Below are 27,823 nucleotides of genomic sequence, written 5' to 3' on the forward strand. Positions count from 1 at the left end.
CAGTCAGAAAAATTCGAGCAAGAGAAGAAATATCTTGAAGCAAGCCTGAAGACTGAAGTGGATAAATACTCAAATTTACAGAAATCCTTTAAGGAACTTTAGGAGAAATGCTTAAGCTTCGGCAGCCGATGCGTGCAGCGGCTGAAGGATGTATTTCACTCTGTTGGAGCTAGCTCTGCGAAATTTACCCCTTCAGCTGAAAATCTGCCGAGAACATTAGAATATATTGAAGGCGAAGTTGATGCCCTTGACGAAGTTATTGGTGGGCACGCCGACTTCTGCGCCCTGGTAGCTTCGCGGGGCACAGCTACTGCTTTTTTGAAGGCTGGCTGCACGCATGGAATCATTGTGAACAGACCAAACTTCAGCTTGTCAGCTTCAGATTTGATAGATATCCCAAGCCTAGCCCGAAGTATTGGAAATAGATTCATGACCCAGATCTGGGTAAGTGGCGGGCGAAAAATGGCAGGCGACCAAGCTCGAAGCCATCTTAAGCCGGTAAGAAACTTATGTTTGTTACTTTTACCTTCTCCTTTGAAATTTGCACCTTTCTTACTCTGCTGTTTGGTATACATAGGATGACGAAGTTGAAGAATGATGAAGCTGAAGTTTAACGAAGCTGAAGACGAAGCCTAAGCTGAAGCTTAAAGTTGTTTACAATATGCTTTCCTGCAAAAATTCTGGAAAAACTCTTGTAATATGGCTATGAAACAACTTATGTAAATTTGTACATACCTTGTAATATATTCTATCTCCCTTATCCGCATACAGTCTGCTTTGCTGTGGACGAAACTTGTCTTTTGAGCCGAAGGCGAAAAACACCTTCCCTTTTTTTCGTACACAACGAAGCATAAAATATTTTTCCTTCGAAGCTTTTCCTCATTTCTGAAGCACCTGTCTTCTTTTGTGTAGTATGATGAAGATTCTATATATGTCTAAATGAATGTTTATGAATGCAAATGACATGATGAAATGTATTGTGCAAATGAATATTGGGACACATGTTCAAAAACCATAAGCATAGCCCTTCATCCCCTCAAGAATGATACAAATCTTTTTGCCGTTTACTTTTCGGCTTCACCGTTTACTTTTCGGTGTATCAGCGTTGACTTTTCGCTGTAAGCCTCCCTTGGGAGCTTCTTCGCCTTTTACTTTCAGCGGAATCAGCGTTTATTTTTCGCTGTAAGCCTCCCTTAGGAGCTTCTTCGCCTTTTTCTTTCAGCGGAATCAACGTTTATTTTTCGCTGTAGGCTCTGCATTCCCTTAGGAACGACTTTTGAGCTTCTCCCTGCTTCCTTTTCTTTTTACCTTTGCGTTTACATTTACATTTCTGGGGGATATCATTCTCATAGAATTGAAATAAAGAAAAAATTACATGTTGTGGCCCCATTAAAAACCTTTCTCCCCCTTTGGAAAGGAAAAGGGTGCCACAAAAAAGAATATAAAAAATTACATCAAACTAAACATAATATCACCGAAGCTCATCCGCATTCCACGATCTAGGAATGTCGTTGCCGTCCATATCCTTCAATCTGTAGGAACCGGGTCTTGACGAAGATACTACTAAAAAGGGGCCTTCCCACTTCAACTGTAGTTTGCCTATTGTCTCAGGATTGGCTACTCTTCGAAGTACCAAGTGTCCCGGTTCAATGTTCTTCAGCTTAACCTTTCTGTCACGCCATTTTATTGTTTCAACTTGATATTTATTGATGTTTTCCACGGCTTGAAGTCTGATCCCTTCAATAGCATCTTTTTCTACAGAGCAATCAGCTTCATTTTCGCCTTCTGCCGAAGCTACTGTCCTTATTGATCCTGTTTTGGCCTCTTCTGGGGTTATTGCTTCGTCACCGAACAATAGTTTGAAGGGTGTAAAGCCTGTTGATCTTGACATGGTTGTGTTGTGACTCCACACCACTTTGATTAACTCGTCTGGCCACTTTCCCCTAGGCTGATTGAAGATTGACTTCATTATTCCTGTCATTATGATCCCATTGGCTCTTTCGACAAGTCCATTTGACTCTAGGTGTCGGACTGATGCAAAATGGATCTTCGTGCCGATTTGATCACAAAATTCTCTAAAGGCTTCAGAATCAAACTGTGTCCCATTGTCCACAGTAATAGCCTTCGGCACTCCGAAGCGACAAACAATGTTTTGCCAGAAAAACTTTTGAATAGTAAATGAAGTTATTGTGGCTAAGGGCTTTGCCTCAATCCATTTGGAAAAATATTCCACTGCCACCACCACATATCTTAAGTTCCCCTATGCTGGTGGTAATGGACCTAGCAAATCAAGACCCCACCTTTGCAACGGCCAAGTGGGTTGTATTAATTGAGTTAAAGACGAAGGTTGTTTTTGATCTCTTGCACATTTCTGACAACCTTCGCACTTTTGTACTAAATCCGCTGCATCCGAAGCTGCCTTTGGCCAATAAAATCCTTAGCGAAAAACCTTCCCAAGCAAGGGCCTAGATCCAATGTGAGATCCACACAGATCTGCATGTATGTCCTTCATTAATTCTATACCTTCGGACCTGGATAAACACTTGAGCAATGGGGAACAGACCCCACGCTTGTATAACTCCCCTTCTATTATGACATATGGTCGAGCTCTTGCTTCTATTCTCCTGTTATAAGCTTCATCGTCTGAAAGAAAATTACCCTGAAGAAAAGAGATGATCTCAGTTCTCCAATCTTCACTATAAACAGGGGATATGTTAAGGATTGCTCTTTCAAGAAGCTCGACCGAAGGTGCTTTTATTGTTTCAAAAAATACTTCCGAAGGTATAGGCAACCCCTGGGCTGCTGACTTAGCCAATAAATCAGCGTATTCATTTTCTCCACGAGGAATATTTTTGACAGAAAAACCTTCGAAGGAAGCCTCAATCCTTCGGACTGTATCTAGATACTTTTCAAGCTTCGGGTCTCTTGCTTTGTAGCTCTTGTCAATATGACTAGAGATAACTTGAGAATCAATTTTAAGTATGGCCCTTCTGATTCCCATTGCCTTTAATTTCCGAAGACCCAAAAGCAGAGCTTCATACTCAGCAATGTTATTTGTGCAACTATAATCAAGTCTTGCCGCATAACAAGTTTTAACTTTGGAAGGTGAAACCAACACAGCAGCCGCTCCTGCTCCGAAGGTTCCCCAAGACCCATTGCAAAACACTGTCCATGCTTCAGCATCTTTATTTGTTTCTTGCTCCTGAGCCCCTGGCGTCTAGTCAGCAATGAAGTCTGCTAACGCCTGGGACTGAATTGAAGATCTATGAACATAATCAATACAAAATTCATTGAGCTATACAGCCCATTTTCCAATCCTTCCAGTAGCTTCTCGGTTTCTCATAATATCCTTCAGAGGTTGTGAAGAAGGAACAATTATGTTGTAAGCTTGAAAATAGTGTCGAAGCTTCCTGGAGGCCATCAAGTCAGCATACAGTACCTTCTCCAATTCTGTATAATTTTTCTTTGATAAACTAAGAACCTCGGATACAAAATATATTGGGGCCTACCTCTTAACTTGGCCTTCAAGCTTCTCCTGAACAAGTGTTGCACTTACCGCTGAGTGCGAAGCTGTCACATATAATAACAAAGGAGCCCCTGGCGTAGGTGGAGTTAATGTTGTTAGATCTATCAAATACTGCTTCAGTTCTTCGAAGGCCTTCTGCTGGATTGGTCCCCATTGAAAGACTTCGGCTGACTTCAGCACTTCGAAGAATGGTAAGTTTCTCTCTGCTGATCTAGATATGAATCTGTTGAGGGACGCCAGCCTTCCTGTCAATCTTTGAGCCCCCTTTTTTGTACTTGGTGGTTCCATTCGAAGTATAGCTTCGATTTTTCTTGGATTAGCCTCGATTCCCTTTGTTGAGACTAGGCAACCGAGAAATTTCCCCTTCTTTACTCCGAAGACACATTTTTCTGGATTCAACTTTAGACCAGCCTGTCTAAAATTAGCGAAGGTCTCCTGCAAATCAGCAATGTGGTTATCTTGCTTCGTGCTTTTTACAATGATATCATCAACATAAGTTAGCACATTACTGCCTATCTGAGAATGAAGGACCTTCGCTGTCATTCTGCTGAAACTTCCTCCGGCATTCTTAAGCCCCTCAGGCATCCGAAGGTAACAATATGTCCCACTAGGGGTTATGAAGCTGGTTTTCGGTTCATCCTCCTTCTTCATCCATATTTGGTGATAGCCTGAATAGCAATCCAGCAAACTCATAAGCTCTAATGAAGCTGCTGCATCAACTAAGGAATCTATCCTTGGCAATGGAAATTCGTCCTTCGGACAGGCTTTATTGAGGTCAGTAAAATCGATACACATTCTCCATTTACCATTGACCTTCTTCACCATAACAGTGTTAGCCAACCATTCTGGGTATTTTACCTCTCTAATAACTCCGGCACTGAGGAGTCTTTTCACTTCATTCCGAGCACCTTCGGCCTTGTCATCAGACATCTTCCGAAGTCTCTGCTTCCTAGGTCTGAATGATGGATCAACATTGAGTGAGTGCTCAATAACATCCCTGTTAACTCCACAAAGATCATTAGCTGACCAAGCAAAAACATCTTTATTGTTGAACAAAAACCTTATCAAGGTTTTCTCCTGCTCTTCGGACAATTGAGATCCCAATAGCACCTTCTGCTCTGCTATATCCTCACATAAGAGCATGGGTTTTGGCTGGTCAGCCGAAGCAGCTTTTTCCCTTCTGAACTTGTATTGCTCACAAGCTTCAGTTCCATCTATATTATGGATTGCTTTTGAGTCTGTCCAATTTCCTTCGGCCCTTCTGGCAGCTTCTTGACTTCCATGAATAGCAATGGGCCCTTGGTCCGAAGGTATCTTCATGCAAAGATAAGCTGGATGCAGAATTGCTTCGAAGCCATTAAGAGTACCACGACCAATGATTGCATTGTAAGGGTATTCCATGTCAACAATATCAAACATAACTTGTTCAGTCCTTGTGTTGTTGATAAATCCGAAGGCCACTGACATTGAGATTTTGTCGAGTGCTACAATCTGCCTTCCTCCGAAGCCGCAAAGGGGATGTGTGGCATCAAGAATTTTATCTTCGGGCTCTTGCATCTGTCTGAAGGCTTTAGCAAATATGATATCAGCTGCACTGCCTGTATCAACCAAAACATTGTGGACCAGAAATCCTTTGATAACACAAGAGATAACCATAGCATCGTTGTGTGGGTAATCCTTGAGTTGAAGATACTCTTGGGAGAAGGTAATAGGAATGTGAGACCATCTTGACTTGATGAAGGGTCCTTGCACCCCGACATGCTGTACCCTTCTCTGTGCCTCCTTCTTCTGCTTCTTGTTGACTGGCTCTGAACATGAACCGCCTGTTATCGGGAGTACCAGCTTCGAAGCCGAAGCAGTTCCAGCTTGAATGTTGAACGAAGCCATCAGCTCAGAAAAGTGGAAGTGAGTTCACCGGAGGTGGGCGCCAATGTTGGGGACTTGTTCTCAAATGCTAAGAATTAAGAACAAGGTAACATAAAATATTAAATATTAAAGCCCTTCGCCCGCCGAATCATTATTTCCTCAAGGATTTAATGAACTTCGGACGAAGGTTAGAAACGATACAATTACGAAGGTTGAGTCTTCGTAATTGAACTCTCAAAGATTATATAAAACAATGCGAAACATGAAACATTAAAGACAAGTAAATTATAAGTAAACGACATTATTTTTATATTATATAAACTTGATGTATTCAAATATTAAATACATTTATACCTCTGCCTTGGCAAAGAATAATTTCCGAGTGATGTGATTGCAATTACAGGGATGCATGAACAGTAAAGGAATATTGTTCACTATTTATAGGCACAGGACACAGCCTATGAGGAATTACAATCATGCCCCTCATAAAAGTTTACAACATTGACTCAGACCTTTATGGGCTAAAAAGTCATTCTATCTTTAAGTCGGTTCGCCCCTTCATCTTCGGATATGTTGCAATACCGAAGCTTCATGAATGGTGCCTTCGGCGTCACGTATGAGCAGCTTCAGTCGAAGCTGTTTCTTTCTACAGGACCTTCAGCGACGAAGCATGGTCCCAACAATTCCGCATGTGAATCGTACTGAGTATCAGCTGATTGATATTTCTGAGGATGGATTTGTATGTTTCTCTAAACAGTAAAACTGTAATCTTCTTTAGATTAAATGTTATTCAGTCTTATAATTTAATTTAATTTAATTTGTTTCAGGTGAGCCTTCTTACTTCAGATGGCAACACTAAGGATGATCTTAGACTCCCAACTGATGAGACTCTTGTGGCCCAGGTCTGTATGGAAATGTTTTCCATCCTAAATGCTGCTTCTTATTACGATGTTATTTTTATAACGATGTTATTTTTCAGTCTATCTCTACATCCCTCTCCCCATCTTGTTATCTCTACTAATCCTTAAGAGGCTAAGGAGAGCGTCCACCAGCTTCACCGTGGCTCCCCCCGCCCCGTCCCCGCGTCTCGCAGTCGTGCTCGCCGCGTCCCCACATCTCTCGCAGCCGTCACCAGCAGGGTCATCCATGGTGCCGCGGGATCCATGCCTCTGCCCTCACCCTCCCCCCCGATCCCCGCATTTCGCAGCCCGCCCCATCCCAGCATCTCGCAGCCACACCCCATCCCCGTATCTCGCAGCCGCGCCCCATCCATGGCGTCGCGGGATCCACGCCCTCGCCCTCCCCCCATCCCCGCATCTCACAGCCCGCCCCATCCCAGCATCTCGCAGCCACACCTACCGCAGTTCTGCCAGCGTACTCGCCTCCCCCATCCACGACCACCGCCACGATGACGAAAACCATTGGGGCCTACCTCGCCTCGCAGCTCAAGTGGGCAATCCACTCGCCGGGCGTCTTCCTGACCTGCGGCAGACGGTGGCGCGATGGGCGCCAAGAGCGAGGAGCCCGGATCTAGGAGCGGGCGGCGATGGGGCTGTGGAGGGTTTGGCAGCGCAGGAGGGTGCGGCGTGGCTTTGAGCGGGAGGGACGACGCCTGGGTCCAAGCGGGAGGGACGACGGAAGCGGATCTCGCCCACACCCACCGTGGCCCCTCAAGGCAACCGATGCCAGCCCCTCAAGGCAACCGATGCAGTCTCAGAGATCATGATCGCGTTCCCTGGCGCCTCGGTGAGTCCGTGTTCTTTCCTCCCGTGCCCCACATCAGCTCTTGGTTTTCTGTGCAAACAAATGTCATGTGGCTGCTCCAGAATTGGAAACGAGCATTCAAATCTAGATGTTGGAGTGTTCAGTAGAACCGCTTGGTGAAGCAAAATGGGTTAGAAATGGTTAATTATGCAGCGTGCGTGATCTCAACAAACCATGTGCAATAGTTACACAATCACAGTTTAGTTTATGCACCAAACCATTTTGTACTCTTTGGTGGCGGAGGTCGACGACTCAGAGGTCGAGTTGCTCTCTATCTCGACAATCCTCGCATCAGCCTTTTTTAGGAAAAACTACACATTTATGTTTTCTTTCTTCCCCTAGAGTCAATAGCATGATATGTGCATTTCCTTCTCTATAGCTCTTCCATTATTCAACTGAGTACCAGCAAGATAATTGGAATTCATGGGTGGTCGGAGTCATATCTCAACTCAATAGGTTTCTACCTGAAGCAAGTCCATTTTGTAATTTTTTTTCTTAATAAGTTTGTCCCAAAAAACTCTGTATCAGCCTCTAAAGTACTTCATGCAGTCTGTAAATGTTGACTACCTACGATAGTTATTTGATTATTTCAGGCCTACCTCCTCGCCATGCTCGCTCTCGTCATTGTCCTCTTCTACTTCACTATCTTCGCCTTTATCGTCACCCACAGGGGTACCAGGAACTGGGACAGGATTAGGAGCTGCCTTCAGGACTCCAAGGTCTGTAGGAGCCTGCAGAACAAGAATGAGACGATCGCACACCTCTCCCAGTTAAACCTAAAATGTTATCATGTTATAGGCTACTATTTCTCTAATATCAAACACATTTAGTTATATTTATACTATTTCTACAAACTCAATTAATATTAACCAGCAAATACACCTAAAAAGGAATGATAGAATAATGTAGGTAGTTTTAGATATGTCGTCCAATATGTATTCAGAGCATGGTAATTTAGAGTCATGCCTTATTTATAAGCTGATATATTCAAGGGCATAGGCTGATATTTCTGAGCAAATTTACCTTTCTTCCTGGGTCATTCCAGAATGAATGCAGATTGATGGGAAGTTGCATTCACAAAGTAACTTATTCAGTTCGACAGCTCTGCTAACACTCTTCACGAATATCACAACTTGGTTGAAATCAAGAGCGTCCAAGAGATCATTCAGTTTCCAGTTCTCTCTACCTCGCTAAGTTTTATATAGTGCTGCAAAAATATACGATTCCAATTATTTAGAGAAAACAAATAAAAAAATGTGCACGACTCAAATGCAGAGTATTATTGTATTACCTGTACAAGACCATGGAGGGTCAACTTTGCCTCATCATCAACATATATTTACATCGGATGTAAGGGAACAAATGATACATGAAACAAATTAGCATTCCAGCGTCAGTCTTGCAGTATATATACCAATAGACCCCCTCTGTCAGTACATGTAGCCTCCATACAGAAGTTCAGTTATGCACTGTTCAACACTAGATTCTCTCCAAATATGCTTAAGTTTTGCAACAGTGCTTCCAAATACAACTCCAGCAGAAGAATTCTTTCTCCACCCGCACGAGATAGTTGGAGAACCAACACCAGTGAAGTCCAATTAAGTGAAACCAAGTGAACATTGAGTGTGCAGCAAACTGGAGATGTCGAGGATAGCAATTATACTTTTCTCATAACAAATTTTATATGTATAGCCAGGATCACCAATGGATTACAAAAACTTTTATCATAACAATATAACATATTTATATATAAGTTATCATGATATTATATGTTACCGTTGCAACGCACGGGCACTAACCTAAAAACCCTAAAACCCTATATATATATATATATATATATATATATATATATATATATATATATATATATATATATATATATATATATATATATATATATATATATATATATATATATATATGTACCTATTCTAAAAATATATATAAGTAAAAAGTCCAAATTACTCACTTCACATATATACCATGTCTATATAACCCGCTATATTTTTTAGTTCATTTTATATCTCCACCTATTTAAGTTGATTCGATCTACCACTTAACAAATCTTGTTTTCAATTTTTTTATTAAAAAAATAAGCTTTCCGTTCAAATTTTGTTGGCTAATAGCTAATGATATAACTTAGCATAAAAATATATTATATTTTTCATAATTATTATTATAGGTCAGAAACCAGATAAGATAATAACTTTAATATTTGAAACTATATATGAAATAATGATGAAAAATTATTCTATTTTTTCTCCACGTACAATTTGAATTTCAAGTCCATATTTGTTGAGTTGACTGAGGACACCATAATTTATGTTAAAGATTATATTAAGAATTTTTATCATTATTTTATATTTAGTTTAATACCATTAAAGTTACTTTTATTTATCTCTAACATAATTGTAATATATTTTTCTAGGCTAAATTATATCCTTACCCCCAAAATCAACAAAAATTAAACTGAAAACTCAATTTGTACATAAATAAATGAAAAAGATTTTGTTAGTGAGTAAATTTAACCAATTCAAATAGGTGGAGAGACAAAAAAAGACTTTAAGTGATCATATGGATATCATCCATAGATGAGGGAGTAATTTGGACTTTGTCCAAAATATTAAAAACCTAACATCTTAATATTATGTGAATCATCAATGAACATTTTTCATGGTTGCTATAAAATAAAATATATATTTATCACGTGTTCATGCATCTATCCAACTATGTTTACTTTAAATAGTTACAAAATCTAGCGATCTCGAAATCCATATGGGCATAATATATGAGATTTTAACTTTTTCACATTAGTAAATGTTGATGATTTAGATGTAGATCTGAGGCAATATTTTAATTTACTTTTAGTAATGGCATGAGCAGTAATTTAGTTGCAAATTAAAAAGTTACTTAAATTATCTCTACTAACTATTAAGAGGGCAGTGTAGACTGCCCCCGCTCCTACCCGCACGCGCACGCCCCGCACGCAACGGCCCCACGCCCCGCACGGCCCGCCGTCCGCCGCGCGCCCACGCGCTCCCAAACGCCGTCGCGAAACCGCCGCACGACCGCGCCAGCGAATCCCACAACGGCCGCCGCGAAACCTCCGCCGCGCAACACCCGCCGCCCAAACGCGGCGGCGTCAAGTACCTTCACTTGGAGTGGGCAGCAGGCGCTTCGGTTCCAGGGGCAGCGGCGGCGGCACGGGTGAACGCCGACGCGCAGAGGCAGAGCGCACCGCCATTATTCGCCGCCGGTAATTTTGCCTGGCGACGGATCTCGATTCCCGCAGCCAAAACCTTGGTGGAGAAAATGACTGAGCTGGTTCGTGCTGGTTCAGGTGGCAGCCGGTTCATCGGGGCGCCGAGCTTGAGCGACACCAGCATAGACTGGGCTGGCGGCGGCGGCGTCACCGGCAGCGCAAGTGAAGCGCCAGCGATGGGCGCCGTGCAGGACCAACAGCAGATCGAGCTCCCGTTGTCACCCGGTACGTACACAAACACCTTCCGACCACCAAAACCTTCCTCCGCGAACCCAACGCGACCGGTGAAAGTGGAACAGCACGGCCGCTTCAGAAAATAAACCATGAGCTGGTGCCCCCTCCTTCGGCAGAGGACGTGCCGTTTGCGCAGGTGTACAGGTTCGTCGGCGACATGTTCGACGCGGACGCGCCGGTCCCGGCGGAAGCCCACCTGCAGAAGCTGAAGGAGATGGACGACATCACAGCCAAGACAGTGAGTAGCAGCAGCTCAGCGCTGTTGAGCCTCTGACCCCTCCTTCCTCGCGTCTGTCTCGCGTTTCACGAGCCTTCCTCAGTTCCTCTCTTGTCGTTGAGCTGGACCGAAACCGTCTCCTGACTCCTGCAGGTCCTGCTGGTGCTGCGGAACCTCGAGAACCACCTGTCGGTGCCCCAGTTCGAGCGTGTGGTAAGACACGGAGCGCTCTTCTGACGGCTCTCTGTTCTCTGGCTGAACCTGATGCTTCATTTTCGTTCACTCTGATATGCTCTGCTCTGCTCTTCTCTGGACAGAGAAGGCTGCTGTCGACGTATGATCCGACAAGAGCCATGTCTGGCCAGTTGTAGAGCGCAAACACCTTGAGACAAGCTGGCAAGTGGGAGCTGCAGACTGCAGCTAACACGCACGGATGGACAGACGTTTTTTTTCGCCAGTTGTTTGTTCGACGAACGAGGCAAGGAGGAGGCTGAAACGCAGCAGAATAGATGGGTTACGCAGACACCCGATGTGCCTGGTTTTTCTGGATGACTGACTATATATAGCAGAGCAGGCCTTAACACATTCTTTTGCCGTATCTAGATAAAAGCCTAATCCATAAAGAATACTTACATTTACCAATTACTCCCATGTACCGATTGTTAAGGAGTGGAGTAGTACACGTCCTTCTAGCGTCTTTTCTTTCTTTTTTCTTTTTTGGGGTAAAATTCGCGTTGTCTATTCAGATGGAACTTACAAGATTGTCCGATACAAGCAAGGTGTGTGTCTGGTCATCTGAATCTGTTTTGGCAACAAGGATCCACGTTTGAACTGGACAGGCGTGTGCCAGAACAACAATGAATCAATTTGCGCACATTTTTCACACCAAACTTGTTCAGCGAGCTTGATCGACTCTCCACTCCAGACGCATTCAACATGTGCCGTATTGCTCGACCAGAAGAAGGATGTCTGATGCTAGGGCGGACTGTATCAAAGCGTTGTTCAGGTCCTGGCCCTGTCGGGAAGGCAATCAAGCTGAACGAAGAGAAAACAGAGGCCCTGCAGCTGGAAAAGGCATGTGTTGTCGCTTCCCTGATTCAGGTCATCAGCACACAAAAAGCGTCGGGCGTTCGACGAAGATTGTATTATGGGCCCGTTCCTATCATGGGCCGAACTAATCTTGATGCTGGGACCGATTTGGTTGCCAAAACCCAAAAGTACCCACTTAGCAATTTCAAGGTGTTTTCTCTGAGGTAGAGAGAGAAGCAATTTCAAAGCATGAGATTTAATAATACACATATTACTGTATTATTTCAATGATACATATAATTGCTAAATAAATTGTTTCTTATTTGCAGGATGACATGTTACACTTTAGGAAAAAATTGGTTGCTACATTACTATTTTCAGATATAAACAAGAGAAAGGGGTGTCCGTTATACAAGTATGACAAAGAAGTCGATGCTGGAAGCTCCTCTGATGTTCAAATATTAGATAGTCCCACAAATCCTAAGAAGAGGAAACTACTTTGTGTATCTTAAGATAGCGAAGTATTGATGGAAGATGATGATGGCCCCATCACTCAAGTAGACTTAGAAAGGTGGTTTGTTCATGATTGGGATAAAAGAACTCCTATAAAAATATTGATCGATGAGTGCTCTAATGAATTTTTACTGAGTGGCCTTTCCACAAAGGAAATGCCAGTGACCAAAGCCGATTTAATAGATGTTCTATATGATTACATCATGACAATTCAAGATGATACGACATTAGAGTAAGTGCTTATTATTTAATCTATTTTATAGGTACCAACTACGTAGAGTTTTGATATAGACTTTTGTCATGCTGCATTACACGATGACATGAGTGCAAAGTTTCAACCCTTTTAAGATAGAAATATCTGTCAAAAACCTGCAAAACGTATTAAGGGTAAATCTAGATATGACTCTAAAATGTTTTGATATGTCTATTCGATTGTTGGCCATTAAAAAGGATTAGATTAATGTACGGTTGTCGACATATTTGCCTATTATTAAAAATTCTATATTGACTCTTTAAAATAGGTTATGTGATATTAATAATGTTTGTCACACATATTCTGTATATTATAGAGACTATGCACGAGACATGTAAATTAGCAAGACTCATACAAGCGCGGAACAGTGTGCTGATGGGGCACAAGGGTAACTCATGCTCAGGTCTTAACATGTTTGGCTTCCGAGCAAACTTTCTTCAGACCTCCAAGAAAATATAAAATCCGATCAGATATGTATCGATGATCATCCTAGCGTACTCCCGTTGCAACGCACGTGCACACACCTAGTATAATAATATGGGTGGAAATTTTTCGTACAAATTTAAAGCGCTACTTTACGTTATGTCTGGACATTATAGTGTACAATACAAAAGTGTTATACACGACTATTTATACGATCTGCTGAGCAGAATAAGTGGGTAAGATGTGAATTTTAGAAGCTAGTTTATATTTTGTTTTACATTGGCACAGATAATATAGACATAGAAGCGGCGTTGGAACATCCAATTAGTAATATACGGAAATTTTACGTCATTTTCAGTTTATGAACTTCAATCCGAGACATGCAATTAATATTCTCCAATGTTTTGGGATAACTGAAGCCTATCTAGGCAATTAACATGCTGTTTAGGCCTCTTCTTAATATGCAGGATCCCTAACTACACTCATGCAAGAAGAGACAAGCCTTTTTGCACTTTGAGAATAGTTCATTTCTCCTTAGCAAAGCTGCTCGAGTACATGCTTCAGTACCCAAAAACAATGGCGAGTTCCTCGCGAAAGGTACCCCAAAAAAAAAAGAGAACCCCTCGCAAATCGACTACAGCAATCTGGTTCTCAGGCTCTGCAGTGCGCTATGCAGGAGGAAAATAAACCATTCAAGCACAAACGTTTTGCAATGGTTTCATCACTACCTCACGGACTCTAGCGGATTCCAAAATTATTCACAACTGAATCGGTTCAGTAGCTGACGGAAGATAGGCTTTGAGATGTACTAGAGTTGGGGGACCAATCGATCACACGCCTTGGTTAACAGTGTGAGGGTGTCAGGTGCTTCAAGCTTGAAACGTCGAACAGCTCCATGAACCTCTGGTCAGTGATCCTCGCTTTCGCAGCGGCAAAGCGATGGTACTCGTCCAAGACTGAAGACAAGCACCATTCCTGCAGCTTCCTCAAGCATCCGACCACACAGCCAGTTCGGTGCTGCAGATATGCAGATATTGAACAGTTAGTTCAGAATCAGAGAATCACAGTTGTTTCTTGGGATAGCAGCCACAAACTGGAAAACTGAAAGCTGGTCTTACCTTGCCTCTCTTGCAATGGATAAGCAGAGGTTGGTTTCTTGGGTCTGCGAAAGAGAATAAAAGATAGAAGTGAGATTGCATTTTCCATGATGCAAGTCTGCAGTATATTCAGTCTATAGAAAGATGTAGATGGATGTGTGCGTCCCTATTTGTACGAAGCAAAAAAGTGATACTTTCTTCATCTTTAAAAAAATAGAAAGGTGCAGTACCTAAGACAACTTTGAGCGCCTCCCTTATTTTGTCGTCGGGTATGTTGACAAATGGTTCCTGAAAAAAAAGCAATTGATGTGTTATCAGACCAATCATTAAGAGAATAAGGACTTGGATGAAAAAAAAAGAACTCAGATTGTCAGCTCTAACAAGAACCATATTTGACGAGAAATATCGCAAAGAAAGTTAAGACAATTGTAAATCCTAACTGCAGTTAAAACAGTATGAAGGTTTCCTTCCCTGTCACTGCCAAAAGCAGTCAATTTTCTTATCCATAGATGTCTGGACAGAAATGCAGTAAAGGTCCATACAAGTCAGAGGATATACAATAAGACCACTTCCTTGAAAACTGACAGATCGTTCCACATTCCAGCTTTCAGGGGTTTCAAGCAACTGGGCCTATAATAATTAACAAAGAAAAAAACAAGTTTGCTATGTCTACGAGAGGTCAAACTTTTCCTCGTAAAAAAACTTTCCTAGGAAAAAATAAAACAAAAATGAAATTTCAAATGATGTAAATCATCCTGATGCTCGTGTGTCGGAGTTATTTTACCAAGGAATACCACATGAGTACATGACCCTCAAAAACATCTTTGGATAATGACAAACTGTGGATTAGCAGCGGCTATGAGCCTATGAACTGTTGGCCCAGCAAATCATAATTTCAGAACAACAAACAAACAAACAAAAAATCAGCTAGTCCATATGGCTGACAGACAGACTACTTCTAGCCATTCAGTGAGCTGACATAGGCACATAGCTTTATTCTTGTGGTCAAGTTTTGCATGATGTCATGGATGACTTGAACTTCAAACAGAAAGATAAAACAATCATGAAGAATAAATTTTTCAGAGATTACAAGACAGTCAATATTGACCAGCTTCCAAAGGAAAAATAATATCTAAAGCACAAAAGAATGCATATTTGACCAATTTGACATGACTTTCGACCAATATATTTCATCAAAACAGGTAAGCACTACTTGAAAAAACCTAGTTAGGTACCAGGTTCTACAACGAGGCACTAATAAAGAGAGAAACTAATAACACCTCAAAGTAGTCATAAATACAGGCATACAACTTACAAACAAATCCAGCAAGTATATGTTCCCTTTTAAATCATGTTTTCTTATAAGAAAAAGTTGTTCAAATCTACCATGCTTAGATATCCAATTTTTGCATAGTGACATAACATAGGGATACCCCGAATTAGTGTGAAAATACATTTCAAATATCATGATATAAGACTATGGACAAAAAAACATAAGAAACAGTTCCATTTATATGTACATGTATATTTATACAGAAATTTACACTTCTACATGACAGCAAGACCATACATGGTTACAACACTTTATTTCTAGTAAAAAAAGATCAATTTATTGTCCATGCCCAGATTCATTAAGCGAAAAAATATTTTTCTCAAAAGACTGCATCAGACCCATGCCAGTAGTGCCATTCATCTGATCAGCAACAAAACAAGACACTGGATAGAGATATGAATGGATGCACATTGTGCTACCCTTTGTGCAATACGTCAGTGTATCAATTACTCACTCCATCCTAAAATAATAGTCGTTTTAGCTCTAGATTTTTGTGTCCACATTCATATAGATAATTATGAACCTAGACATATATATACAACACATACATTAATTATTGTATGAATCTAGTAAAAAAGTAAAACGAATTTTAATTTGGGACGGATAGAGTACTAGGCACCGTCAAAAGAGGTAAACAACAATCCACCTTCTACGACACTTTTTTGTCGTGCATTCACTATCCTCAAACGTCATTGCTGAAGTTACAAGAATATCTTGCAGCTTTTCTCACGAACTCACAAAAATAAATCGGTACATTTCTAAATAAAATCGTGTATGCTGTTTGGCACGACCATTAGCACTCAGATATCTACAGTCAGTTTTGAACCTCTGGGCGGTGGCAACATAGTGATCCCATGACAGATTAGGCTGCCAAACACAGGGAATAGCTCAAAGTGCTGAAACAACGAAATGACTGACGGGTTTTAGATTGCAAAAATATGACAAAGTTTCCAAGTTCAGTGTAACTGTGGCTGTCAGCACAAACACACAATCAAAAGAAACATCACAAACTGGAGAAAAGAAACAAATATTTTGACGGCAAGAATTGCTTGTTTCCTCTGGAACCAATAAAACTGCCCATAAAAAGAAATCTAGCAAACATTTAGGAAGTACTCCCTCTGCTCCAAAATAAAAATTGTTTTGCCATTTTAGTTGATTCATATAATATTTGTGTCCTTTATATGTGTCTATATTAGTATATTTATTATTATCTAGTTGAATATAGACATAAAAATACAGAGCTAAAATGAATACTGTTTTGGAACAGAGGGAATACAAGATACAAAAAGTAGAACACGATGGGAGTTCTAAAAAGAAATATTGATCTGAATAACTCAAAGTCATTGCATGCTTTGCCTATTCTGCAGAAACAGCGAAAGATCACCATAGCATGAAACCAAAAATAAGAAGAAAAAAATCACAAAAGGAAACGAAAAGAAATAGAAATAAAGGCAACACATGGAGAGCTCCAAGCCAAAAGCGGTGATGCGTACACGCTGGTAGTGGACTAGTGGTAGGCTTGAATTCATAGGAACCCAACAAATAAAAAAACACTTGAGAATATCGGGAAAAGAGTCAGCAGCACAGCTGGCTTGATTAATCAAAGCAATGCTGAAAGGGACCACCACCGATTCACCGTGAATTTTGAAAATTCTCCAGATAACACTGCCTGCCTACGTGAAGAGGATTTATGGCCCCTTTCACGCAAGTCGGTTACAATAACAAATACTCCAATTTTCTTTGAAGTAGAAGTGCAGCAAATACTACTTAAATTAGGATACACAACACGACATATGATCAACAACGTCGGCTCGGGGCAAACAAGCCGTGCATCATGATTGTTACCTAAAGCAAACCATAATTTAATCTCTCCAGAGTAATTATACGCCTCCATGAACCATCGCTAACCGACCGCAAAGCAGCAGAAGATTTCGTTGAAAACACGTGGCCCGATTGTTAATTGATTTAGGATTTACCTTGCGCCCCTCGATTCCGAACTGGTGGAGCCTGATCCCATTCTTTTCTAGGAACTCCGTGTTCGTCCCCGGGTACGGCTCCGGGCACAGGTACCTGGCGCGCTGGAACGGTTCAGAGCGCCGCACGAGCACAGTGATTCGAGAGACGGCGCCGGCATGGGAGAGAGCGAAAGAGACGCTTACACGATGGAGCGGAGGTTGAGGGACTTGAGGAACCGGAAGTTGGCGGTCCCTGGGAATCCGGAGCGGAAGATGCCGTCGTCGACCACGGCGAAGTTGAGCGGCGGCACGAGCGCCGCCTCGTCGAACGCTGGCGGCGGCGGCGGGAGCGACGGGGGCAAGGGGCAGATCCTTGGCGGCTTCTCGTGCTTCCACAGGTCCAGGCCGCTCATCTCCATGGCCTCCTCCCTCTGCTGCGCCTCCAGCACCCGCTGTTTGGGCTTGGGCATGACCTCCAGCTTCATGGCCGCGGGGCGGTGAGGGAAGGGCCCTAAAACCGAGGCACGGCGCGCGGGTGGGTGGTTTCTTTGTGGGCAATTTGGCCGTTATTTATAGGGAAGAAGGCGAAAAACAAAAGGTAGCATGAGAGGTTTTTGCCTAGAAAATATCGTGTGCAATCAGGTTGATGTTTAATCATCTAGTAGATCCAATTACAACTAAGGGCTCTTTTGGCGCGACTCTTTGAACGACTCTAGCTCGGACTTATCATAAAGCCCTACCTAATGGTAAAATATTCGGTTTCTCGTCGAAAGCCCTTGAAAAAGTAGAGTCGTTTTTGTGTTGAAAGATAGAGCACAAAAACATGGCTTCTATTTAGGGTGGAAACGAGCCAAGCCAATCTCGACTCGGATCGTTGCGGCTCGGCCATGTAACGAGTTGAGCTCGGTCTAACAAGCCTGAAAAGTTGGCTCATGAGTCGGCTCGCCGAGCCAACGAGCTTGGCCATAAGCATAAACTTACATCCAAATTATAATATAAAATTTCAAAATTAATTTAAATAACATATTTTAAATTAGTATTGATTTCGCACATATCAGATACTCATCGGGTAACGAGTATGGACAATAGATATCCATACGCGCGAAAAAATATTTGTGAATATTTTATTATATTCATACTCATATCTATAGATAATAAATTCTATCATATCTGTATCCGATGGATAATTACTTGTGGATATTTATCCATACACGTACTCACTCCCATCCCTAATTTTGAGAGTGAAAGGGGGGTGGTGATTTGATTATGGAGCACGTAATGTTATGAAATATTATGGAGCAATGAACTATATGAATGTTTTTATGGTCGACATATGTTTCATGGACTAAGAATTGAATTTATATTCCTGCTGAATTAGTGACCACAGGAAATATCATACCCCCACAAATAGTCCCCATATCACCTTGATAGAAGCGTCCACGGGAAAGAGGCCCACATAACCTATAACTAATATACAGTATATACATAGGACCGGTATGAACAGATATTCGCGCTGCAGCTTCAGTGATTTGTGACGGAAAAACAACACGGTTCGAATATTGCGGCTGGAAGGTCGCCGATGGTCCTTATCGACCGTTACGGTAGTTATCCACTGTCTCATAATCTATACTATATTTAAAGTATCAGTTTAAACAGTCGTTCCACGTCATCTTTTTACAAATAACCCCTCACAGCTATTTCAAATTAATCCGTTGCACGACTATAGATGGTCAAACGGCGGTCTAACTAAGTGTGTGTTTGGCATGGCTCTGCTCCACCCCAGAGCAGCTGTACTCCAAAACTCCGGGTGGAGCAGCTCTGCACCAGAGTTTAGATTGTTTCTAATAATCGGTGGCAATGGGGGGTAAATAACTCCAAACTTCATGTCTAGGTTGCTTTTTTGGAGTTTCCAGAGTAGCAAAATAGGTACTCCAAAAAATTGTATTGCAGCTCCAAAAACTCCATAGAGTTTATGACTCTGGAGTTAGGGTGTTTGGCATACCCTAGCCAGCTCCTCCTTAGAGTTTTGCTCTGGAGCCATGCCAAACACGCCCTAAGTCAGACGCCCGTGTACCACAACTCTGGCCCAGGCACGTCTGACTGTGCCGAGCCAGCCCGTTAGCCTGTCGGCCCCGTGGGCCACAAGTCTGGTCCAGGCACGTCATGCCGGCCTGCTGACTGTGCCGAACCAGCCCGTTAGCCTGTCGGCCCATTTGATTAAATCAGCGTAAAATGTTAAAAACAGTGTAAGAGGTGGTGTTTGAACCCATGCCCTGATGGAAGAAGGGCAGGAGACAGTGGGTGAAGCTGTCTAACCTGTAGCACATCATGCTCAGATGTTTTTAATATTGAATATAAATTGTGAAAGGGAAATAGGCTTACACCTTTTCCTATATGAATTTTGGTGGTTGAATTGTCCAACACAAATTAATTGGACTAACTAGTTGCTCTAAATTATGAGTTCTACAGATGCCAAATGTTCAACACAAATCAATAAAAGTCCAAGAAAGGGTTCAAATAAAAAGAACAAAAGACAACCGAAGTGTGCCCTGGTCTGGCGCACCGGACTGTCCGGTACACCGGACAGTGTTCAGTGCACCAGGGAACCCAACTCCGAACTTGCCACCTTCGGGAATTCTGGGAGCCGCTCCGCTATAATTCACCGGACTGTCTGGTGCGCCAGCGGAGTAACGGCTACACAGTGCCAACGGTCGTCTGCAAAAGTACAGTAAAAGTGAACAGTGCGCGCCTGCGCGCGCAGAAGTCAGAGCAGCGCCAGAAGGCGCACCAGACAGTGAATAGTGCCCGTCTGGTGCACCACCGGACTGTCCGGTGGCCCAGAAGTCAGAAGCTCCAACGGTCGAACCCTAACGGTCGGGTGACGTGGCTGGCGCACCGGACTGTCCGGTGCGCCATACGACAGCAGCCTCCACCAACGGTTCTTTTGGTGGTTGGGGCTATAAATACCCCCAACCACCACACTTCAATGCATCCAAGTTTTCAGCCTTCAAACCCCATACAAGAGCTATAGCATTCAATACAAGACACAAACAAAGAGATCAAATCCTCTCCCAAGTCTGGAATCACTCCAACTAAATTAGTGACTAGAGAGAGAGATATTTGTGTTCATTTGAGCTTTTGCACTTGGATTGCTTTTCTTCTTCCTTCTTTCTTGTTTCCAACTCAATTGTAATCAAGACAAGAGACACCAATTGTGTGGTGGTCCTTGTGGGGACTTTGTGTCCCGATTGATTGAGAAGAGAAGCTCACTCGGTCTAGGTGACCGTTTGAGAGACGGAAAGAGTTGAAAGAGACTCGGTCTTTGTGACCGCCTCAACGGGGAGTAGGTTTGCAAGAACCGAACCTCGGTAAAATAAATCACCGTGTCATCCGTTCTTATTTGCTTGTGATTTGTTTTCGCCCTCTCTTTCGGACTCGAATTTAATTCTAACGCTAACCTCGGCTTGTAGAGTGTGCTTAAGTTTATAAATTTCAGATTTGCCTATTCACCCCCCTCTAGGCGACTTTCAATTGGTATCAAAGCTCGGTACTTCATTAGAGCCTAACCGCTCGAAGTGATGTTGGGAGCATTCGCCAAGAGGGAGATCGGGACCGGCGACAAGTCCGCAAGCTCGGGAAGAACACACTCAAGGGAGTCCGCCCACAAGCACAAGGAGGAATCCTCTGCCTCCATCAAGTCCCAACGGAAGGGTGATAAGAAGAAAAAGATGAAGAAGGTGGTCTACTACGAGACCGACTCTTCGTCGCCCTCCACCTCCGGCTCAGAATCGGCATCCGTCACTTCTAAGCGCAATGAGCGCAAAAAGTATAGTAAGATGCCCCTTCGCTATCCTCGTATTTCAAAACACACTCCATTACTTTCCGTCCCATTAGGCAAACCACCTATGTTTGATGGTGAAGATTATTCTATGTGGAGTGATAAAATGAGGTATCACCTAACCTCACTCCACAAAAGCATATGGGATATTGTTGAGTATGGAGCGCAGGTACCAAAGGAAGGGGACAAGGATTATGATTCGGAGGAGGTCGAATAAATCCAACACTTCAACTCCCAAGCCACTACTATACTCCTCGCATCTCTAAGTCGAGAGGAGTACAATAAGGTGCAAGGGTTGAAGAGTGCAAAGGAGATTTGGGACGTGCTCAAAATCGCGCACGAAGGAGACGAGGTGACCGAGATCACCAAGAGGGAGACGATCGAGGGGGAGCTCGGTCGATTCATGCTTCACCAAGGGGAGGAGCCACAAGCGATGTACAACCGGCTTAAGACCTTGGTGAACCAAGTGCGCAACCTCGGGAGCACCAAATGGGATGACCATGAGATGATCAAGGTTATTCTTAGCACTACAGGAAACGCATAAATTTTCGTAGGCCGGCCCACGAAAATACAATGTTATTTTCGTCGGCCATCGTGACCGACGAAAATGTGGACTATTTTCGTGGGTCAGGCAATATTTTCGTCGGCAGGCCGACGAAGATACGAAAGTTATTTTCGTCGGCCTCCACACCGACAAAAATTTTGTGTATTTTCGTCGGCCTCAGCCCGGCCGACGAAAATATGTCCTTTATTTTCGTCGACCTCAGACCGGCCGACGGAAATAAACATTTAACGGGCCACTATTTTCGTCGGCCTCACTGAGGCCGACGAAAATAGAGGTCGTTAATCTTCCATCCCGGCCTCACCGCACCTTCTCTCTCTCGCTCGTCTTATCTTCTCTCACCCGCCCTCAACCGCGCTGCGCCGCACGCCCTCGCCGTGCGCCCGCCGAGCCGCCGCCGCGCCGCGCGCCCTCGCCGCGCCGCGCCACGCCAAGCCGCCTCCCCACGCCGCGCCCCCTCCGAGCAGCCGCGCCCTCGCCGCTTGCCCTCGCCGTGCCGCGTGCCCTCGCCGCGCCGCACCACGCCGAGCCGCCTCCCCACGTCGCGCCCACTCCGAGCAGCCGTCCCACGCCGCGGCCCCCTCCACCGTTGCCACGATAATGGTTTTACTTAGTTTATAGTAATTAGTTAGCTAATTTACTTGATATAATGTATAGATTGATAGCTATTCACTTGTTAGTATAAATAGTTAGCTAGGTATTTATATGTAGGATACTTGTAGCATTTTGTTTAACACATTGATATCACATGGTTAGCATATTGTTCATTATGTAGCTATCGTGCAATATTCTGTGTTGGCAACCATCGTGTTGTTGTTTCTTTGCAGGTTTTAGAAACATCACTTTATAGTGGAGGTGCTGTTGATTTTTTATTGACAATAGTAATTTTTGTACATAGGTGTTCAACTATGTGTATCATGCAGGTTTGCCTTTGGCACCGGCGTTGTGGAGTACAACAGGACAATAGGTCAAGGGAAGGCATCGTCTTCGGCAGGGAGTTCTCGCTCCTCCAAGTCTACTCGAGAGGCTCAGCTGGAGGAGGAGACTCGGGCAGCACAGGACCAGGCTCGAGCAGCACAGGAGCAGGCTCGAGCAACGCAGGAGCAGGTCGGACAGCTGACGCAGTATATGGCTTCTTATTTTTAGGTAATTCGTCTATCTCATCACGTGTCATTGAATTCAAAGTATAATGTTGTGATTCTAACGTTTCATCCATTTGCAGGAAATGACTACTCGACTCGGCCCTGATATGAACTTGCCCGCTTTTCGCCCTCCCCAGGTAACACTATCTGAACACTTCAATTCCATAGCAACTCTTTTTTTATTATAAAAAATGGCTCGCAGGCACAAGGATGGGGACAGTGGCCAGGACAAGCTCCAACGTCGCAGCCACAGTGGACCGGTGTTGGGTGGACGCAGGCACCTCCAGGCACTTGGACGCCTCCACCACCCCAAGGATCGCAGCCAGTCCCGGGATGGGTGCCACCGGCGGACTCTCAGCCATTTCAAGCGTGGATGGCACCGCCACCGACGGGGTGGGTGCCACCACCTCAGGGGTGGCCAGCACAACAGTATCCGTGGATGCATGCACAACCTCCTCATCACCATGGATCACAGGTGACGTTCCATGTTTAGTTTTATGCAAATGGTGACCAAACATAGCAATGTATAGGTATAGGGATAGCAAAACACAACCTTATTTGAATGATTGATGAATTGCAGGGTTCAGCGTCACAGGCTCAGGGATCGGAGGGTGCTGTCAACATCCAAGACTTCTTCGTCCATGGTTCTGGAGGCAGTGGCTAAAACTCCCACAGCCCGCATGAGTGAGTAGTGAGTAGTGAGTTTGTTTGAATGTGTATTGATTGTGAATGTTTGAAACTATGGATGTGTATGGCCAAAACTCCCACGAAAACTATGTATGGACTTATGGACTATGGACTATTTATGTACTATGGAAGGTTGTGAATGTGTTTTGTGAATTGTGTATTTTTCTTGTGAATCTGTATATGTGAATTGTGATATTGTGAATTGTGTCTTTTGCTCTCAATTGAAAGGTGCACAAAATTCTATTTTGGGGGGGGGTATCATGAATTTTTGTCGGCCTGATTGCAGGCCGACGAAAATACTGCCAGCTATTTTCGTCGGCCACCACCGGGGCCGACGAAAATCAGGCTCCTATTTTCGTCGGCCACCGAGGCCGACGAAAATAGTCAGCCGACCAACTATTTTCGTCGGCTTTGGGGAATCGTCGGTACCGACGTAAATAGTTGCCTATTTTTGTCGAACTTATTTTCGACGGCTCTACCGACGAAAATAGTGTATTTTCGTCGATTTATGCTTATTTTCGTGGGTTTTTGGCCCACGAAAATTTAGGTGTTTCCTATAGTGTAGATCACTCGTTTTTCTTAACCCTACACAAATTCAATTAACTCGTGGTGATCCAAGGTATAAACTAATGTCTCCCGAGGAAGTAATAGGAAAATTTGTGAGCTTTGAATTGATGATCAAAGGCTCCAAGAAAATCATCGAGCAAGGCGCCACCTCAACACCCGAGGTGCAACCCGTCGCATTCAAGGCGACGGAAGAAGAGAAGAGGATTCTACTCCAAGTAGGAATCCCATCGACGCCTCCAAGCTCGACAACGAGGAAATGGCACTCATCATCAAAAGCTTCCGCCAAATCCTCAAGCAAAGGAGGGGGAAGGATTACAAACCCCGCTCCAAGAAGGTTTGCTACAAATGTGGTAAGCCCGGTCATTTTATCGCTAAATGTCCTTTGTCTAGTGATAGTGACAGGGGCGACGACAAGAAGGGAAAGAGAAGAGAAAAGAAGAGGTACTACAAGAAGAAGGGCGGCGATGCCCATATTTGCCGGGAGTGGGACTCCGACGAGAGCTCCACCGACTCCTCCTCCGATGAGGACGCCGCAAACATCGTCGTCACCAAAGGGCTTCTCTTCCCCAACATCGGCCACAAGTGCCTCATGGCAAAGGATGGTAAGAAAAAGAAGGTAAAATCAAGATCCTCCAATAAGTATGCAACATCTAGTGATGAGGAAAATTCTAGTGATGATGAGGATAACTTGCTTACTCTTTTGCCAATCTTAACATGTAATAAAAAGAGAAATTGAATAAATTAATTAGTGCCATTCATGATAAGGATGAACTCTTGGATAGCCAAGAGGACTTCCTTATTAAAGAGAACAAAAAGCATGTTAAGGTTAAAAATTCTTATGCTCTAGAGGTAGAAAAATGTGAAAAATTAACTAGTAAGCTAAGCACTTGCCATGACACTATTTCCAACCTTAGAGTAACCTTGTGGTTGCTTATTGACCACCGATCCTTCGGTTATTTGGAGGGTATGGTGACGAGGAGCTTCTATGTTGAAGTTGTATGTACTGGCTATTTGCCCCCAAACGGATGACCCCTTTTTGTTATTGCCTCAATGGGATCCATAAAGTATAGTAGCCACATGTGGACCTATAAATTTATGAACTAAAAAACTATTGTTGATCTTACAATTTCATCGAATTCATAAAAAATATGTGTACTTACTAGGCTTTTGTCATCTATCTTTGTCTAGCCCTTCGTCGTTGGAATTGATTAGCACTAGAGTAAGAAAATTGGTTCGAAACTGTATCACTATGGCTGCTTGGGGGCTCTACCGTGACTACAAGAGGATAAAATGGAGGACAAGAAGCATATGGGGGAGGAGCACCAAACAGGGAGTGGATGTAGGAGGGTATAATATGGAGCAACAAATGGAAGAGGAGCACCGTATGATCCATAAGGAGGAGCATCATATGGATACCAATATGGGCATGAAGGAATGTATGTATAAGAGAAAGGTTGAGAGGGAGCGTTGATGATAGAAGCTTTAGTGGTAGGAGGAACGTTGATGGTAGGAACTTTAGTAATAGGAGGAGAAGCATCGATGGTAGGATTTTCATTGGTAGGACAAGGAGCATCCATGGATGATCGTTGTGGATACAAAGGGGGAGGATATGGATATAGAAACAAAGTTTGTAGACTCGGCGAACGTGGATGAACAGGAACATCCTCCTAATGATGATGGACGAGAGAAAGACAATCAAGGAAGACCTGCCCCTACACTCTACAAAGCCAATATAAATCTAACGCAATGTTCCAATGTCAATCTAACACAATATTTCGTCGCACACAATTTCACGCATAGCATTCTCTCTCTCCCACAAAGGAAAATTCAGAAATTTGCAATCGATGTTCTTTGAACAGTTTACATTACCATCATGCAACCACATCTACAATTTGATCTACAGTCTATCCATATTATATATCCTAGTTTCTAGGGAAAACAAAAAAACCACTAAAAGGGACTGGATCAGACATTGCAACTTGTAGGAGGCGTATATGTGGTTAAGTATAATGACAATTGAACTCTTATTTGAGCTCTCTCGATATGATTTTGTTGGGGTTTTTTCCATTAGCTTAGGGCTGGTTTGGTGATAAGGGTTCCCGAGGGGATTTATGGGGAGGGATCCACTTGTTATTCAAATTTTAATAGCAATGAGATTTCTTCTCATGGATCCCCTCGGGATCCCTGATCACCAAATCAGTCTTTAGTGGCTTAGCGAAAACTAAGCCTAAAACAAGAAAGTTTAAGGCAATTTTTTTTCTCACATACCAGAACTACACGAAAATATGGCTTTTGTGGCTTCACTATTTTTGAGAGGTTTAAACCGTACCAAAACCCTTGCCACAGAAACCGTATCTAGAGTTCTAGACAAGTGCATCCGACCATGGGCGTTAGCATCTCACTCGACGGAGAGCAAAGATGACCATATAAAAAAAAGAAATATCTCTTCCACACGTATATATTAGGTATAAACAACAACCATGCATGACCATGTAAAAACGAAAAATATCTCTTCCCGTCATAGCCACGTACTCCCTCCGTTTCTTTTTATTTGTCGCTGGATAGTGTAAAATCGCACTATCCAGCGACAAATAAAAAGAAACGGAGAGATTACTATATATTGGGTGAAACAAGTAGCACGATCGCAGTGACAACTCAGCCCTTCCCTATGCACCGGCAGAGAAAAAACTTGCTGAAGAACGCATGCGGGTGACACCATGCCCCCATGTCATCACGCAGACCAAAGCAGAGTCGAAACATGGCCGGCGACCACCCGCCTGCTGACGCCGACCAGAAACACCCCCAAAGAGTCGCGAAACGCGAGGCCGATGATTTTGACGACCGACCGGACCCCATAAATTTGTCGTACCCTAGCTCCCGCGCACGGCCGGCCGCAGCGGCGTCGATCGCCTGTTTTGACGCCGTAGGGCTCTTCTTCTCTATTTGACAATGAATGCAAACTTGGTTCCTTAATTGGTTCTAACCTCTAACGATATTAACTTTCATGTAACAAGATGATTTTACTCCTATTGAATAATTGTTTATGTATGAATACTTATAATAAAAATAATGGTATTGTATTAATTATTCATATGTAAATACTACTATTCATACATAAATAATTATTCAACATGAGTAAAATCGTATTTTTACATGAAAGTTAACATCGTTAGAGATTAGAATTAACGGTAGTGTCTATAAAACCAAATTTGCATTCAGTATCAAATAGAAAAAAGATATATACTCATGGGTCGTGTAAGTGGGTGTGAATGTGGAGCCAACAACCAAGGTTCGAACCCCACCTATACATAATTTTATCTTATTTTTGCATAAAGTGGGAAGTGGAAGGGTGACACACGACGACAGTGTAACCATGAAAACTGGTGCTACATAAATAGAGAAGAGATAACCATTATAACTATAGATGGTAAGTCAAAGTTATGGATGGATAAGATGTCCACGAGAGCCCCTTCGAAATGCGAAAATTTTCTTCTCAAAATTATGTGATTTAAAAAGGTCTTTAGACTTCGATCTATCTATGTATCTATCTATAAA

General features: G+C 43.1%; 1 protein-coding gene and 1 long non-coding RNA gene across 2 annotated transcripts; one reads left to right on the top strand and one right to left on the bottom strand.

Moving 5' to 3' along the window:
• Positions 1-6,047: 6,047 nt before the first annotated feature.
• LOC111590115 (uncharacterized) lies at positions 6,048-6,297 on the top strand. The gene is made up of 2 exons (XR_002749200.1): positions 6,048-6,131; positions 6,220-6,297. It is a non-coding gene; the product is annotated as an uncharacterized lncRNA (long non-coding RNA).
• Positions 6,298-13,385: 7,088 nt separating this feature from the next.
• On the bottom strand, positions 13,386-18,117 carry LOC100283147 (tyrosine specific protein phosphatase family protein). The gene is made up of 5 exons (NM_001156049.2): positions 17,677-18,117; positions 17,494-17,587; positions 14,415-14,472; positions 14,206-14,249; positions 13,386-14,104 (listed from the first exon to the last, which is right to left on the bottom strand). Exons 1-5 carry the CDS (start codon positions 17,955-17,957, stop codon positions 13,931-13,933), a joined length of 651 nt encoding a protein of 216 aa, NP_001149521.1. The 5' UTR covers positions 17,958-18,117; the 3' UTR covers positions 13,386-13,930.
• Positions 18,118-27,823: the final 9,706 nt, after the last annotated feature.

Source organism: Zea mays, chromosome 9, assembly GCF_902167145.1.
Source record: "Zea mays cultivar B73 chromosome 9, Zm-B73-REFERENCE-NAM-5.0, whole genome shotgun sequence".
Classification (NCBI taxonomy): Eukaryota; Viridiplantae; Streptophyta; class Magnoliopsida; order Poales; family Poaceae; genus Zea; species Zea mays.